The 16,886-nt window shown below is 43.0% G+C and overlaps 1 protein-coding gene and 1 long non-coding RNA gene across 17 annotated transcripts in view; one reads left to right on the top strand and one right to left on the bottom strand.

The window, feature by feature from the left end:
* LOC126916161 (uncharacterized) overlaps positions 1-16,886 on the top strand; it is a 218,078-nt gene that overhangs the window by 7,339 nt on the left and 193,853 nt on the right. For all 5 annotated transcript variants that reach the window (XR_007710500.1, XR_007710484.1, XR_007710502.1 and 2 more), the window contains exon 2: positions 16,753-16,818. This is a non-coding gene — a long non-coding RNA (uncharacterized LOC126916161). The remainder of the gene's footprint in view (positions 1-16,752; positions 16,819-16,886) is intronic.
* Positions 303-16,886, bottom strand: part of LOC126914319 (gamma-aminobutyric acid receptor subunit beta) — an 89,779-nt gene continuing 73,195 nt past the window's right edge. For 2 of the 12 annotated variants that reach the window (XM_050718223.1, XM_050718134.1), the window contains exons 6-11: positions 11,705-11,842; positions 10,359-10,496; positions 8,553-8,837; positions 8,193-8,341; positions 6,148-6,310; positions 303-5,695 (exon numbers count right to left, since the gene is read on the bottom strand). In XM_050718223.1, coding sequence (XP_050574180.1) covers positions 5,550-5,695; positions 6,148-6,310; positions 8,193-8,341; positions 8,553-8,837; positions 10,359-10,496; positions 11,705-11,842 — 1,019 coding nt within the window. In that variant the 3' untranslated portion in view covers positions 303-5,549. The remainder of the gene's footprint in view (positions 5,696-6,147; positions 6,311-8,192; positions 8,342-8,552; positions 8,838-10,358; positions 10,497-11,704; positions 11,843-16,886) is intronic. The other 10 variants (XM_050718582.1, XM_050718497.1, XM_050718990.1 and 7 more) reach the window with 8 other exon arrangements.

Here is a 16,886-nt window from a genome sequence, read left to right as displayed (position 1 = left end):
CTGTATAAAACTCGTATTTACAAGATGATCGATTTGTATAGTATTAATAGGTTTCCTCTCTTTCTCCCTATTTTCATTATTTTTCTCTTTTTTTTTTTTTTAATGTTTTGGTTTCATCCTTTCTTTTTCATTTGTTTCGTCTCGTTTAAATGCCGAGATGCCTGCGCGCGCGTCGATGGTGCTCACCGGTAATTAAACGATATCGTTTCATTTCGGTAATATAATTACGTGGTAATATTTATATCTATATATATACGTAGGTGACCGTCGGTAACTCGAGTCTTCACCTTTTTTCTTATTCATTTTCTTTTCTTCATCTCGTCTTTTTTTTTTTTTGTTCTTTTGCCTTTTATCCTGCCAGAGGACAGAGATCGTCGTAAATTTCTTATTTTTCATCCTTAAAACGTTTATGTATATAATATATATATATATATTAGTATAATAGTATCAATAATCATAATAATAATAATAATAATAATAATAATAATAATAATAATAATAATAATAGCAATAATAATCATAGTAATAATAATAATTGACCGTGGTCGGTTCGGAGGAACTGGCGCGCGATTTTCAAGGCACGTTTTAACACGTGCGTCAGCTTGTTCGTGATGACGTTATATCGCGGATTAAGAATTTCTTTCTCCTTTTTTTTTAACTTTATTCCCCTCTGTTTTCTCACGCGTGGCGCCGTCGGGGAAGAGAAACGTTAAGAAAGTTCCAAGCGTTATCGTTTCGACGCTTTGTCGCGAATCGACGTTTGTTCGCTTGCCAATCGTTATCCAATCGTGTTTTCGACGTAACCTGGTGTTTCGAGGGTGCTCGAGATCTAAACGGTGAGAGAAACATTCCTCGAATGAACTTTCGAAAATATAGATTATATATATTTATATATGTTTGTGTAGGTAGATGTGTGTGCGTGTGTCTAGGTGTGTGAATATATACGTACGAGGTATGAGTTACATCCTATATGAGATTTCTCTATCTTTTTCCGCTTGGAACGTATCTATTGCGTTTCCGCCTTCACGCGCGTTTACTTTCCGCCGAAACGTATCGAATAAGCTTATATATATATATATATATGTATATGTATATATATATATATACACGCACACGTAATCATTTCGCGCAGAAATGGACAGGAAATGTTCGAGTGTACACGATTGCGATCCGTCGTGATTCACCGAATCGGTCTTCCGACTTTTCCGTATTATTAGAGTTTCGTTTCCTCGGTGTTCTGTTCGTGCACTTGGATTATTATCTAATTTGTAGTTGATGGCGGCAGAAATAAAATGGAGAAAAAGATGAGAAAAACGAAACGATTTATCGAGAAAGGTCTTTTCCTTCGTTCTATCGGTATAATTCGCTTGTAGCTTAGCCTAACTGCCTATTATAGTTCGCTCGCTACGGAAGAGCTCCTTACCCTCGTCACCTTCGTGGACGTGCCAGTTCCTCGTGTACACGCGCACACACGGCTTCATAGATTCAACGTAAACAATAGGCACACGTATATAACGTACATACGTACAAACACGTGGGTATGCATGAATGCATACGTGATATACGTATGAATAAATGCATATAGACACTGTAGAATATATCACAACGATGAAACGCTAGTTCCTTTTCTCTTTCTTTTTCGCTATAATAGAGACTCCAAGTAGATAACAGATGTACAATTATATATAAATTGCGTAATAATGCTTCCGTTGGGGCGGACGTGGAAGTATCGTCGATATTACTTACAATTATCATCATAATACGTGCAGAACGAAGAGACGAACGAGGGTTAAGAATGTTAATTTACGTCCCGTCCCACCTCGCTGCCAGAATCGATCGACCCTTTTGCCTTCATCTCCTTTAGGTGCGTATTACCGCTTCGACTATCGTTTTCTCGCCCGATCGACATAGATCGAAAGAGCGTCGCCCCTTCAACGGTGTATCGTTCGATCGTTCGACGTAATAACAAGCAAACGCGCGATGCAACGCGCCGATAACAACGACGGTGGTGGCGAGGTTAATCAAGGGGCATTCGTTCTCTCGTAAGTTGCACGGGTTTTTGGAGGGTGGTGGAACGGGACGGCCAAACACGAACTTCCCTCGGCCACTTCTTCCGTATATTCGAGGGGGATGGCGACCAAGGAGATCCTCGAGCAAGATTACCTACTTTTATAAAGAATTCTCGCAGAGTACCAAGGCAAGAAGCTCCTTATTAAATGCACAATGAGCAAGAGCGTCTGGCAAACGGACTGTTTGGCGATTGTAGAGAAGAGCGGCGGAGAGCGCTCGGGAAAAAGAAGGAAACGGAGAGATCGAGGGACAGACGCGAAAGACAGGGAAAGAATTTGAGCGAAAGAGAGGCAGGCATAGACAGTGAGAAGGAAAGAGAAGAATAGAGGGTGGTGGGCGGGTTGGGCGTGTCAGCTGGTCGATATCCTGAATGGCAAGCTTCCACGACCCAGTCTGCAGCCAGCAAACCACGTTGGAAGAGACAGAAGAGACAGAGAGAAAGAGGGGTGAGGGATGAAATGAAAAGGAGAGACAGGAAAGCAGAAGTGTGTTACATGTACGTACGTACGTATGCGTATATGCACTTGGGGAATCAAGATGATTCTCGTTCGTGTGCGCGACTCTGGCATTCGCGGATGTGGTAAGGTCCGTGTCCGTGAACGCGCGCGGTCGCACACAGCGAGTAGGAGAGATGGTGGATGGAAAAATGCGAGCATACAGCATGGAGTATCCAAAAGACGGAAGTAGAACGGCATACAATTGGCGTTAATTAACTCAGCAAAAACGTACCGACGGAACAGCTACCGGGGAAGACCAAGGGCCTCTCCACGGAAGGACCGCGCCGCGGTGTACATGTGTTCGACGGTAAAACTAATCCACGCGCGAGGATAAATGCGATCGCTGCTCGTTTTCTCGGATGTGCTTTATGCACGGCGTCGCACGAACCATCGCGACACCGTTCTTCGCTTACAATTTCGTTTGTCGTTTTGCTCGATAGGACGTCACAAGTATTTCGAATGGGAAACAAGAGCATTTACGTTGCGTTTACGGTTACGGTTGGGAATAACTCGTTGCAGAGTGACGCGCGACTAAGAAGAACCATTAAAAGAAGGACGATTCAAGGGAGATGTTTTTTACTCTTTTCTCTTTTCTCTTTCCTCGAGATTCTCGCGTCGCTCTCTCGCTTCTCTTCTCTTCTGTCCTCTCTACCGCATTCTTCAGCGAGGACGTATTTTAAATCGTTTTCGCGAAAGCGTTTCTCTACGCCTGCGTGCCACTAAACAGAAAAAAGCTGTTTGATTTCGTTTGATCGCGGTGCGCTTCTCTTTTTCTTTTCGTGTTCTGTTTCAACGCTAAAACGACGGGAGGAAAAAAGCTTACTGCGCAGCCTGGAGCGGCTCGCGTTCAATTTGCGGACTCTTCCTTGGCTGGCCCCTCCCAACCTCGTGTTTTGCAATTTCACGAAAAATTGGAATAACTCTTACGTCCGACCTAATCGTACGTTCTGGGAGTAGATCTCTACGTATAACAGTTTTTTTCGCGGCTACGTAGTAGTACGAGCTAAAAAGTTACTCCCCGTTGAGCCACGTACACGAACACGTACAGGGTTGCGCGCCGCGACGATTCCACGGAAGTTACACGATTCCGAGGGAGGATCGCGATCATAGAAGTGACGGAAATATAAAAGTCGCTTCGTCCGACGAGTTCTATAAATGGTAAAAAAGTGGTATAAAATGAAACGGACACACATAACGTTCGTGGCAATAAAAAAGACATTCGAGAAAACAGCTCTACCTCGAAATGATGCGACTCGCGTTGAAATTGTTGCTCGCTCCGCTCGTCGATCTGGCCGCGTCCATCGGGATGCTTTGCGATTCGTCGCGATCCATCTTTCTTCTGGCTCGATACAGACGAAGGATCGATCGTATTTCATCGCGAGGACGCTTCTCGAGGATCCGTTACCTCGTGTGTTGTCGACGCGCGGATAGTCGTGTACGTGTGTCTGCACGTAATTACCTAATGTGCATGCGCGTACGTACGTAACGCAGGTACGTTTACGCGGCACATGCACACGTATGTCTCCTTACATACGTTGATACTTAAAACGTACTTACTTAACGGATTAAGTCGCACCAGTCTCCGGTAGTGAACCGTTTTTTGTCTTCGTTCGAAACAAAAACCTTTTCTCCTCGACTCTTTATTCTTTCGTGCACGTGCGCTGGCGCTCGTAGAGTAACACACACGCACGCATACACGTACGCACGCACGCTCGCACATACGCACGTACATATACACACATGTATAGGCACGCACGCAGACACACACGAAGGCACGCACTTGTACACGTAGGACAGTGGCGCGCGTGCACACACACAGTCACGCGGTCTCGCACACGCAGATTCACGCGATTCTTCGTCGTTCTGCTCAATCACATGTATACTCGAGCGCCATTCGAGCGACGATCGTTGAATTCTCGATCGACTCGTTCTTAGAATTTCTCGTTTTCCATCGGCTTCGTCTCGATTCGTCGGTCTCGAACTGACGGCCTTTTATTTTGTGTTCTCCCTTACGTTTAGTTAATTTTTTTTTACTATGTATATATATATATATATTTATTTATATGTATGTATATATGTATGTATATAATGGTGGCTAAATTGACAAGTGTTTATATCGAAGGTATTCTCTTCATCTTTTTTAAAGATCTAGGTACCTAGACTGGCAATGTTTAAGGTATGCACGTTCGTGGATTCGCAGTTTTAGTTTTTGAATTTGTTTTTTCTTTACTGTTCTCTGTTTTTCTATTTCGTTCGAATTTCTTTTCCTTTTTTTTGTTTTCGTTCTCTGCCGGCGATCGCAAGTTTTCCACTTTCAATCTTTCGCGTATCGTGGATAATATACGCTCGCGTCGTCGTCGCGATTAAACATGGGAACGAGAGTCAGCGTAAAATCGAAGATCACGTCGCAGGCGCAGGGAGATTTACGATCAGCGCGCTACGATTGGAATGTCACGAAGTAGTCACAGCGCGTTTTAGTCATCCGACCGGTCTGACCAGCGGCTGTCTCTATCTCTTACTCGATCGAAGCACAGAGGCACCCGGCTCGTTTGTTACCTCTTCGTCGACGTCTTTGGTCTGGACACTTTCCATTTCACATCGAAACAGTGTTCGCGGTCAAGTTAGCCATTAACAATCGCTAACCTCGATCTCTATATACGTTTCCTTAGTCGTTCTCGCTTCGAACTTCTTCGTTCTTCTTTTTCTAGTTCTATTCGTCGATCCAGGATGCCAATGTCGATCTAGCTTGTACAGTTTATCTATCTCCCTTCGTATCGAAGTAATCACAACGTTATTTTTAGTCCGTCGCACTCTTAGGACTTTTAGTCCTGGCGGGACATTGATTTTTTTTTCAATATTTTTAGACCTATTTCGTAGTTTCTGCTGCGAATCGATTTTACCCCCTGTTCCCAATACTTTCGTATCTGTCTTTGACCGCACGTTTCGTCCATCGTACACGCGCGATCGTCGCGTTCTCTTCGTTTATTTCGCCTCCTCGAGAAGCACCAGATCGTCCGCCACGACGTCGCTGATGTGCAGGTAGATGATCCAGTACATCAGGTTGAAACAGACGAAACATACAGGAAACACGATGCGGGAATATTTATCGATATCCGATGGCGTCATACCTGACAAGAAAAATTCATCTATGCGTTAAATTGTTTTAACGGACAAATCATATATATGTATGTTCATATTATGTATTTTTTTTTTCTTAAAGAAAGCGATTATCGTGGTATAGATGTAAATATATTTTTCTTTGAATACATTGGTGTCTTACTTCTTGCCGGAGAATAATTTTACCATTGACTGTGTGGGTGGGAAAAGGCTTGAATAGAGTTAGTTTACGACTATGAGACATTCTTCTATGTAATTCGCTATGCAATTATTCAAATCTGGTTTTGAGGATTTTCTATACTTATTACTGCTAATTCAGCTTAAAAGTTTAAGAATAGATAACCTATCAGATATTTTAACTTCACTTCTTTTTAATGCCTTTTTAATGCCTCGTAAAAGGAGTACAAAAGGAAAATCTCGATATAAGCCAATAATTTGAGAGATAGAGAATATTTGATCGTACCGTAGAGCTTGCTGATATCCTTGCCAGGATGAATAAGATGTTGCGGCGCCGGCGCTACCTCCTCATCGGCTCGTCCGTTTATGGTATTTTCGAGCGTTCCACCTTTGCTGTGTGCCTTCGGGTCGTGCACCTTGAACCGCACCTCCTGGACAACACGGGACCACTTACAAGAGACACGGCAGTTCGGCGTGGGGTGTCCTTTTTCGAGGAGAACCCCTTACTTTGGTAGATTGGCATGCGACATTGAGGATGGACAAACGCGAGTTCTACGATATTTTATTCTTTCTCTCCCGTAATTTCACATTCTACAGTGACTCATAAAAGTATTTGTATACTTCTAGAAATCTTTTGTGAATACATTTAGTATATTCATAGTATGAAACATTCTTAGATTTCATTAGCATTGTAACAAGACCCGACTATCATGATTATGTTGGTAATGTTTGAAACAAATTTGAAAATATATATAGAAATTGCAAAATATTCGGTACAACTATGTATTGAGTACATTTACGCATTTGCACGATTACAAATATATAGTATATGTATATTTCGCAGAGATTATACAAGTATTTAAACAGCCAATGATCCGCTATATTAATAAATCGTAATATTCAATCGGATCATATTTAACACTTAATGTACGATTAAAATGGGTATTCACGTAGTGGATTAATTTTTGTTTAGATATATGTCTATGAGTAAATATCTTGTAATTCTTACGTATATTTTCGGTTTGGTTTTACATTTTGACAGTATAATCACGACAGTCGAGTCTTATTATACAGCTAAATTTTAAGATGTTTTATATACGATATATTATAGTGTTCACCTAACACATACAGTCTATATATACGCAAAAGTTTTCCATGGTAAGTATTAAAATACTTTCACGAGTCACTGTAGATCGCAAATCTATCAAGCGACTCACCTGACTTTAAGATCTACGCGACTTCTTTATTTCCCACCGTTCATTTACGTTCAATCTGTGGCTCGAAGTGTAATGGAATTCTAGCGGACGTACGAAGCGGTTTCCGCGTTAATGCAAGCTTCGTGTCCGCGTTTAATCACGTTTGAAAGTAGAAAACAGAGAGAAAGACATCGGGGCAACGTCGTTGTGCTTTTATCTATGTGTCATTTTCATTAACGCCCCTCGCTCCTTTTCTCTTTGCCGCGTGCTATTTTTTTTTCTTTTCCGAAGCTGCAAAACCGGCCGATGAAATGAGCCGTGCGACACGAAGCGTTCTTGTTTATATCGCGCGCGGTGCGGCCCGCACGGCGTGTCAAAGAGCGAGTAATTAATCCAGTTCAAAATTAATTAAACTGCCTTATCCTGGCGACGTTTTACGCGCGATACCGCAATGCAATCCATCCGACGGCACCGCCTTCTTTCCAGTCTTCTTTCTGTCTGTCGTTTCTCCCCTGGCTTTCCCCTCCTCCCGCGTTCCCTTTAATATTTTTCGTTCTCGTTTCACAATCCCCGAGATTAAAAGAAAATTTATAGTGCATCGCATGTCCGAACACGAACCGCCACCACCGACCGGCGTAACGCGACCGAATGGGAATTCTTTTCACAGAACCTTTTAGCTTTTGACCTTTCGCGGCTCACTCGTTTTTCGAACGACAAAAAAAATATTTCGCTTTTTCGTCCCTCTGTTTTTCATGTTGGTGTACGGCGAGGATCGAACCTCTGGTTATCGTGAACAAACTATACGGTTGATCCTCGTGGTCGAAAGTGTCGTGTCATGACACGTTAAAACTTGAAACTTGCGAAAAAGTAGCGAAAATAATTGATGGTATACGACGATAAAAGGGCAATGCTGGACTAGCAAAAGTAACGTGGCAGCACTAACATGATTGCTAGTAATAATAACGCTATTCTACTGCGCAGCTAGAAATTGCTTCTTTTTTCAATTCGATCAATTCGATCGAACTATTTACATGGCTAAAGGCATAACGCGTATGGGATGTCGACAGCAACAGAAACATTCTAATCGGAAAGAAAGATGAATGGGGCGCGACAGATTGGTCGATGTTACACTCACAGTTTGCTTAGGCGCGTGATCTCCGTGATCACCAGGTACTCCAGGTGGTCCTGGATTCTCCCTCGCTGTCTTCATACTTTCTGCGATTTTTTGGAACCGATTCTTTCTCATTTGAATCCTCTTTGCCATATAACCCACCGTCGCGTATTCTGCAAAGACAGAGATCCCACGCAAATAATAAAACAAGATACATATATATATACAATTACTGAGAGAACTTGTACGCTAGAGAATTTCCCTTTGTTACGGAGAAATCGTTACGCGGTATAAAATTTCCCAGATACGAAGATTAAGATAAACGATAAAGAACGAACAATATTTGTACATAGGTATTATAGAAGAGCACGTAAGAGTACTCACCGAGCAACGAGGCAAACACCATGACGAAACACGTTCCTAGGTAAACGTCGATGGACTTGACATAGGAGATTTTCGGTAACGCCGCGTTAGTCGATGACATAAGGGTGGTCATGGTGAGCACAGTGGTTACTCCGAGGGCCACCCGAGCGGGGGTCGCATTACGGTTCAGCCAAAAGCTCACCCACGAGATAATGACGATCAAGCCCGAAGGAATGTAGATTTGAATCAGGTAGTAGCCCATCGACCGTACGAACTGGATCTCGCAGGCCAGCCGCGAATAATTTCCTACGATGAAAAGATCGACAGTTAGGATAGGGGGACGGAGAGGCGCCATGAAATGTCTCTTTCTATTCTTTAGTTGTCGTTACTTTTATCATGTCTCTCTTTCACTCTGGCCCCTTTTGATTTTTATACTTCCCTTCTCTATTTAGAATCGATATCTCTCTCTTTCTCTTTTCGTTTTCCCCTTTGCCTTCTTTACGATGCATATCGGCTACGAAAGGCAAGGAGAGACGTTCTTCCCTTTCCTCTTGTCTTTCTTTCACTTCTTTTTCTCTGCATCTCGTCGTTCCCCTTCGTTACGTCAGACAGATACGCGTCGCAAGATGTTAAGCAAAGTTTTCGCGGCGTTGATAGATCTGTTGCGTGTGCTCGAGAATACAAGAGGATGTCGCGTGTGCTCGAGGAAAAGAGGTTTATGCGGGGTCGGCAGCGAGGCGGAAAAGACGGAACGAGGAATCGGCGTAGATAGAAAATCGAGTTGTTGCCTCGCTGCTTCTTTTCGCCCAGCGAATTCTCGTCGGTTTATAGCCCTTCTCGCTTTACGTCTTCTCCGTTACGAATCGCAAGAAGAATCAACGACGTTCACGGGATGAAAATGGGATTTGCTCGGAAGGTCTGATTGCTGCTCGGATCCCACGGTTATGAGCTCAGTCGTTAGCTCCGAGTAGATGGAACTTCAAAGAAGGGATGCTGCGCGGAAGAGAGTAACGATGACGTATCTTGCGGCGAGATTACTCGCGTGATGCGTCGGTACCGACGCGAACGACGATTACACCGCTTGTCTTCCGACCAAAGGATATTAACTCGAGCCTTAATGAAGAAGCACACTTTCGACATGGGACTCGTCGGAAGATCGTTACTGACGTAAAAAACTTTATTAAGGTATCTTCTCGTTGATACTTTCAACATGTGATTGTTACATCACACCGTATCAAAAACATTCTATACTTTTGTACGTGATGCAAATGTAACGATCGAAGCGTACGTTCAGATACTGGCAATTATCAGGAATAATTGAAATCACTGGAAATTTACCGGAAATAATCGAAATCGCTAGGCATTATGAGGAATAATAAAATTTACTAACATTCACTAGCAATCGTTAGGAATAGATCATCGCGGTCGTTAGAAACATTTGGACTCGTTAAGAATACGCGATCAAAATCTCTAGGAATTATTCGTAACAGTAGAAATCACTAGAAATCACTATACGTAAAATACGTAAAATCTCTAGGAATCGCGACGACGATGAAAAGCAACGACGAAACGAGCCTAAGGATTTCACATCCAGCAACGTGGTGTATCTGCATAGAGGGCCGCAGATCGCGAGAAAGAGAGAGATATCGATCGATCGACGATTGATCAACGTAGAGTAACGTTGCTGCGAGCGACATCGTGGTTGCGGACATCGGATAGCGCAAACGTGTCTCTCCACCTTACCCATACCGTTAAAAGCGAGGGTTGAATTATTAATTTTTTTTTTTTTTGGTTGTTGGTGGGGGTGGGGTTCTATTCATACGTTACCGGTAGTTAGACTAATCTCCATGGCTCGTTGACGATGACCAAGGACCTTGAACTGAGGCAGGGAGACCTCGTTGCTGACACCGACGCTGTTCGGGCCCTCGTTCCACTTGTACCGGATGTCCCTCATCGTGTATCCGACTGAAAAAATAGAGAGACCCCCCGCGGTTGGTACGTACCTTCGCGGAAGCCCTCAAACGCGTTTCAGCTCCGAGGGGGCCTCCACTTACCTCGCACCCCCGTCAAAACCCCAACAAGTCCGCTCTCTTTATTTCCCTCTCTTTCTTATTACACACACGTGTTTGATTAACGTTTAATTTTTCTCTATTTGTTTCTCTTTCAATCTGTGCGTGTTTCGCTTTATTCGTTCCATTCTTTTCTCTTTGTTCTATTCTCCGTTCTTTCCTCTATCTATCTGTCCCATCCATTCGTTCTTATTCTTTGCGTTTCTCACGAGAGAACCATTTAACGGGGGGACAATAAAGATCGAACACGAGCGCAGGAGGACGTGCAAGCGGAATTTATTAGCTGTTCGTTTGTTTGTTCATTTTCTTTGGTGTGGTGGTCTCGTAGTTGATTCGTGCGATCTTTTCGATCGACGGAGACGATCGAGAAAAAAAGATGACGGTAATGTCGTACGGTTCTTTTTTTCTTTGGATTTTGCTGAGAGCCCGTCGTGTCGGTTTGATTTGATGTTGTGGATGATTCGTCGGAAGTTGACTCGGTATTATTTTCTTCTTTCGAATCACGGTATCGAGATAGTTACCATACGGTATAGTTACCATAGAAAAACTGACGATAAGATTGTACGATCGATCGTAAGTGAAATAAGTACGTCGTCCACTTCCGACCCGTGATAGAGGATTAAGTCGGAAACGATGGATTCGTATGAACTGGGAGAGTTCGTCTTCGTCCTTTGTTCCGTGGATTTAAAGATCGATGAAGTCGATTGATTAGTCGATCGGTCGGTTGGTCGAATGAGTTAGCCCCGGGGACGGTTTCGTCCTAACGGGTAAGCTCTTCCTTGATCGGAACGATCGATTGTGTTCGCGATAGAAGGCGAAACGGTGATCGGTGCATATCGGTGCGAGTCAATAAACAGGAAAAGAAAAGAAAAGAAATATACATTAAAAACAAAGAAAAGAAAATGTCAAACTATATACATGTACAAGAAAAATAAGAATTATAAAAAGAAAAGAAAACAACGCTTCACACATATCGTACTGTATATAACGGCGTGTACACGCGTGTGACAATTATGTTACAATAAGTCAATAATTATTTAATCATCTGCGCGAGCCTTTTGGACGAAGTTCAGAAGGAAGAACTAATAAGAGGGGGATATCTACCTGTAGATAGGTGTATGGTTGAATGTCGTTGCCTGTGACCGAGCACGCGAAACTGCGGTAGTTCCACCTCGTTCGAGATGCCGACCGACTGTAGGCCGGCGTTCCATTTGTACCGAATATCGCGCATTGTGTATCCAACTGCCGGGAGAACAAGAACACAAATATCTTCGCTCTAACATACAATAATTAGACACTCAAGTTTTGTGTGGTAGGTATTAAGAGGACTTTTCAGGAGAACAGAGGTGTCACAAGGTTAAACTGGGCAGGTTGGGCGATAGAGGGTAAGGACGTAGATAGAAGCAAAACATTGTATCTAGCACCCTAAACCGCTTCTACACGGCGTCTATCGCTATATTTACATTATCCATTATCCAACGCTTTTGTACAATTTTATCTCTCTCGTTCTATTCTATTCTACGTAGGTATAGATCGGCTTAAGGTGCGTTTCTGCGCTGCAAAAATCGTTGGCATAATCGAGCTAGGCGTTGAAATAATCGTCGGCCGGAGTGACTGAGTCAATTCGGCCGATTATCAGACGCGATCGAAAACGACAATACTTTGAACCGTTGCGCGTGTGCAGCGTTTATAATCGTCTCTTATGGACGTAGAAAAAGTCCCCCGTATGCAGCATCATCCGCTTTTTAATCGTCGTCGAGTTCTCGTAAACTCTTGCGTTTATCCGTCGATGCTATCGTTTCGGCGATTTACTTTCCATACGTCCATAATAGTTCTCGCAAAAATCCTTTCGAGTATGGTACGAGCTATCGAGGCCACGAGGAACGAGTTGTATCTCTCGAAAATAATAACCGAACTATAGACGAATGTCTATGTTGGAATAATTGATGGAACGCGGGGACAGATCGTGCGTTTTAATTACACTGACACAAAACGTATCCGTTCGCGATCGACGGCGAATTTTCCGCGATCGATCGGAATTCGCACCTATTTATGTTCCTCTAATTCCTCGGCGCGGCCTCGAGCGTGCACATACCGGCCCGAGAAACATTCCTCCGTAACTGAATCTTAGGTGATTACGATCGTTACACCGCATTCCAGGCACCAAAGTGGCATTCCATCGCGGCGTCGGCCACATTGCGCGAACATCGGCGAAACGTGGATTAAGCGATCTACGACCGAGTATTCGAGATTAACTGCTTTTGTTTTTGGAACACGGAAATACTATCGCCGTTCTCTGTTCCGTTTGCTCATTTTCGGCCGGTAAATGCCTCTCTGTAATTCCGCCTGGCGAATGCTTTGCCGCTCGGCAGATTTATCTGTACAATGTTCGCGACTCTGGCGTGTGTCGATTGCCAGCCTGATTCCGATGTTTCCCGATGCACGAGCTAGCCTCGTTAACATTCAACCGGCTGCCTTCAGCAAGAAACCGTGTAATTTAATTGTCGCAAGAGTTCCGCTAATTTTAAACTATCGATCTTTTCTTCGTGTCTTCCTTCTCCCCCCTTTTTCCTCTACCTGGTTAAAACGATTTACCGGTTTCTCCTATTTACGTCGTCTTTTCATCTCGTTCCCGCTTTTTCAAAACGAAATTCCCCTTCGTCGCTTTTATTTTTTAAAATATTTCTCCTCCGCACTTTTGCTTTAATTTTCTCATATTTCACGTACCCGTCAACGCGCCCGATAAAAAGCGTAAAATATACATCATATAATACAAAATATGTCGTATTTTACAAAACGCAAAACGTTTACATTATTTCTCTACATTTTAACGAAACATTAATCGGTATAAAATATAGTTACTACCCTCTATGTGCATCCATATCTGACGTTTGCAAAAAATGTTTTTCAGAAACGGTAAAAGAATACTCTGTTCGCCGATGTTCGCCGCATATAGCAATATAGCGTACATTATAAATGTAGCAATACGCGTAAACCGATTACAAATGGACAGGTTACGTCTTTTTTCTTTTTCTTCTCTAAAAAAAAAAAAAATTTCCTGGATTGGGGCAACGTTAAGCATTACTGGGTTGAAGGGGTGCGGAGGGGAAAAAGGAGAGGCCAGAGTGACTGGCGAAATACCGTAAGAAAAGGAGGGTTGCGGCAACATTAGCAAAGAGAACCGTATAGGATCGTAGTGGTGGTACCAAGTTTAGGTTATATAAGACGATAAGTGGAAAGTGTATAAAGTAGATATGGAGAAGCGAAGAAAAAAAGTTTCGTGCCTCGGCATGCGGTGGTTGTGCGGGATTTGGAAAATACGTGGTTGGACTTGGCGGATAGGCGCGCGCGCGCCCGTTCCCTTCGCACATATAAACACACAAAATATATATGTATACACACACACACACACACACACACACACACACACGCACACACGCACGCGCACGTATACATGCATCAGCATATACAATCGCATGCTTCGTGCCACGTAATTTTGTACGTCATGCCCGATGCCGCATGCTTTGTGCTTTACCAGTGACACGAATTCTGAACACGGAATTTAACTTCTTTTTACTCCCGTTGGAATGGTCGTTTGCAATATTCGCGTTCGCAAAGTATGCTATTATCGGATCCCATTTAGCCTGGATCGAATTCAGTCGATCAATTTTTTTACTTTAACGATCGGCCGTACCCGCCGCGGCAACTATTTCTTTTGAAACGAGACGAGCGAATTATTCAAATCGCGATAGCATACTAGCGAAATGTATCGTTCAAAGTAAAAGATTTAAATCGAATTTTTATCTGTTTGAACTTTTTCAAGAACTTTGCCCAAGTTTGATATTCCATTGCGGATAATTCGTAGAATTAAAAAGAGATAGATCAAGATCCGTTATAACGATATTGAAATCAATTTCAGGGAGATAGTCGTTTTACTACGATCTGGTGGAAAAAAATATTTAGATTCTAAATGCTTCGCTTAAGCAACGAGAACCGGTCGTTCTCCGGTGAATACATGGTAGATTACCGACGATACCCAAAGCGGCGCATTCAACGGATCGTTAAAGGCACGCACAAGTATAAATAACAGGAAGCAAAAACTCGATGCCGACTAAAGTTGCGCAGTCGAAAATTCGGTCCTGGGTTAAGAGAGCGGAACAAAATATTTTCGTGCCAAAGGCATGCCGACTTTCATCTAGGACGAAGTATCATCAAACTACGGTTCTATAAGTATGATTAATAGCATACGCAAAAGTGGCCGGGGGAATTGGGTACCAGTTTTTGGAATATTAACAAAATAAGAGAAAATCGGTTTTCCAAGGTCGATATATCGTAACTAGATATTCGAAAAAATGAATATGTATAGGCATACCGAGAACGGGGCCACGGCACGTCACGTCGTGGCTAAAATGCTGCAGTCGTTTCGTTCTTACATGCGCTGGGCTAGATGCACAATGCGTTTTAATTCGGTCGCACCGTAGTCGACACGTCGTTTTCTGTGTTTAGCCTCCTTCGGGGCTGGCCGTCGTCGGCCCTTTACTACGTCCCCGGACACGAGGCTCAGTGCTATATGTCGGAGGCTTTTTAGAGGGGGCCGGGGGCTTGGTTTTGTGATAGTGATGGTCAAGTGGTGGTGGTGGTTTTGTGACAGTGGCAAAGTGGTGACTTTTAGTGTATTCATGTAGCACACGTTCGTAAAGACATTTCGTCGTCGGAGCCAAAGTTATAATATGTTTTGATCGTTTTGTTCGAAAAATTGTCTGATATATACAGCTGTGCGTGTGCTCTATGGTTTCCTCAATTTTTGTGCGATTTCTCCGTCGTTTGATATCGTGTCGTAAATTTTTCCTCGTTTTTTTTTCCTATTTACTTTTTCGCATCTTTTTTTTTGTTTTCGATTTTTTACATCGATATCTTTGAATACCTTCGTTCTGAGTCGATATTCTCTGCGCGTATTCCCGATCGAGCAGAAACTCGACACGGTAGCGAGACATTCGCCGTATGCGGTTGCGGAGAAATTACACTAAAGTTTGCTAAGACCGACGTGATAGTTCACAATTGTGGTAAATTGGTACAGTGGAGACCCTTCGGAGGATGCTCGTAAATACGTTTTACGGTTATGTACGGTTATGTCACGCAGATTGCGATCGAAGATGCGGAAACTCGTACTTGTCCTCGAATTATTCTCGACGAGGATAATCTCTTTACATTCTCAACTTTTTTTTTTCTTTTCGATATGTGCTTTTTACTCTTTAAATATTTACCCCCTTTTTTTTTTAAAGTCTACAAACCACCACGAAATGCGTCTGCCCTTGCTGCGTAAACGTCGGTCAGCTCGATATCCACCAACGGTGGATCAACGGTTGACCGTACTTCTGCGTGATCGAGCTCACTACCTGTCGTTTGGAGTTACTGCAAATTGCACGTCCGCTTTCGTCGACGATGGCAACATCGTGTAACGCCGAAACGCGATTATATTGGAAAACGCGGTAGTACAATAACGTTAATGCGCCACGTAGCAGGCCAAACATCACAAACTGGTTCGATAACAAAGGACGTCGTTTATTTTTTCACTCGGGCTCGCAAATGAATTCTCGGGCTTGACCAAGTTTGTCGTTGATGACCTATGCCGGCTCGATAAATCGCGACAATAACGAGTGGGCGTGTTACATCGACCGATAACGGGATTAAAAATAACGATGCCAATGAATCGCGTTTGAAAAAATTTAATTAATATCCTTCCTCCGTGTCCATTCAGCGTAGGGCTACAATGGATTCATTATTTTCCACGAATCAAAATAGTTACGGCGAAAATATTACGTAACTCGTTAAATACGAATAACGACGATCCTGAATTTTCGGGGTAACGGAGAGTACATTTCGATCGATAATTAAGCGAGCATTGTTTTAATTAGACCGAATTAAAACGTGGATTTGGTCGGACGAATAAAGTTGTATTAATTAAAATAAATTACGCGAGAACATTAGCGACCGATGGAAATATTCTGGAAACGAGTAGCGTTGAAAGTCGTCGAACAATTTTCTGTAATTACTCGTCGTTTATAGTTAGATTGGAATCTATTCGCGTTGCGTTTGCACGCATTTCCTCCATTACGGTATTACTAAGAGCGCGCTTTTATATCGTTTTCTAGGAAGCGGAATGTTTGCCGAATGTTTCGAGCTGGCTGGAATCGACGATTGATGCTTCGTCCATTTACGTAAGTAGTATCAGCCTTGATATTAATCGTTATTAATTACCATTTCGCGAGGAAGCGGAATGGGCGGT

The sequence above is a fragment of the Bombus affinis genome, chromosome 1 (assembly GCF_024516045.1).
Source record: "Bombus affinis isolate iyBomAffi1 chromosome 1, iyBomAffi1.2, whole genome shotgun sequence".
NCBI classification, from domain to species: Eukaryota; Metazoa; Arthropoda; class Insecta; order Hymenoptera; family Apidae; genus Bombus; species Bombus affinis.
Note: the sequence above shows the minus strand (reverse complement) of the source record. Positions and strands in the feature narration are given on the sequence as shown.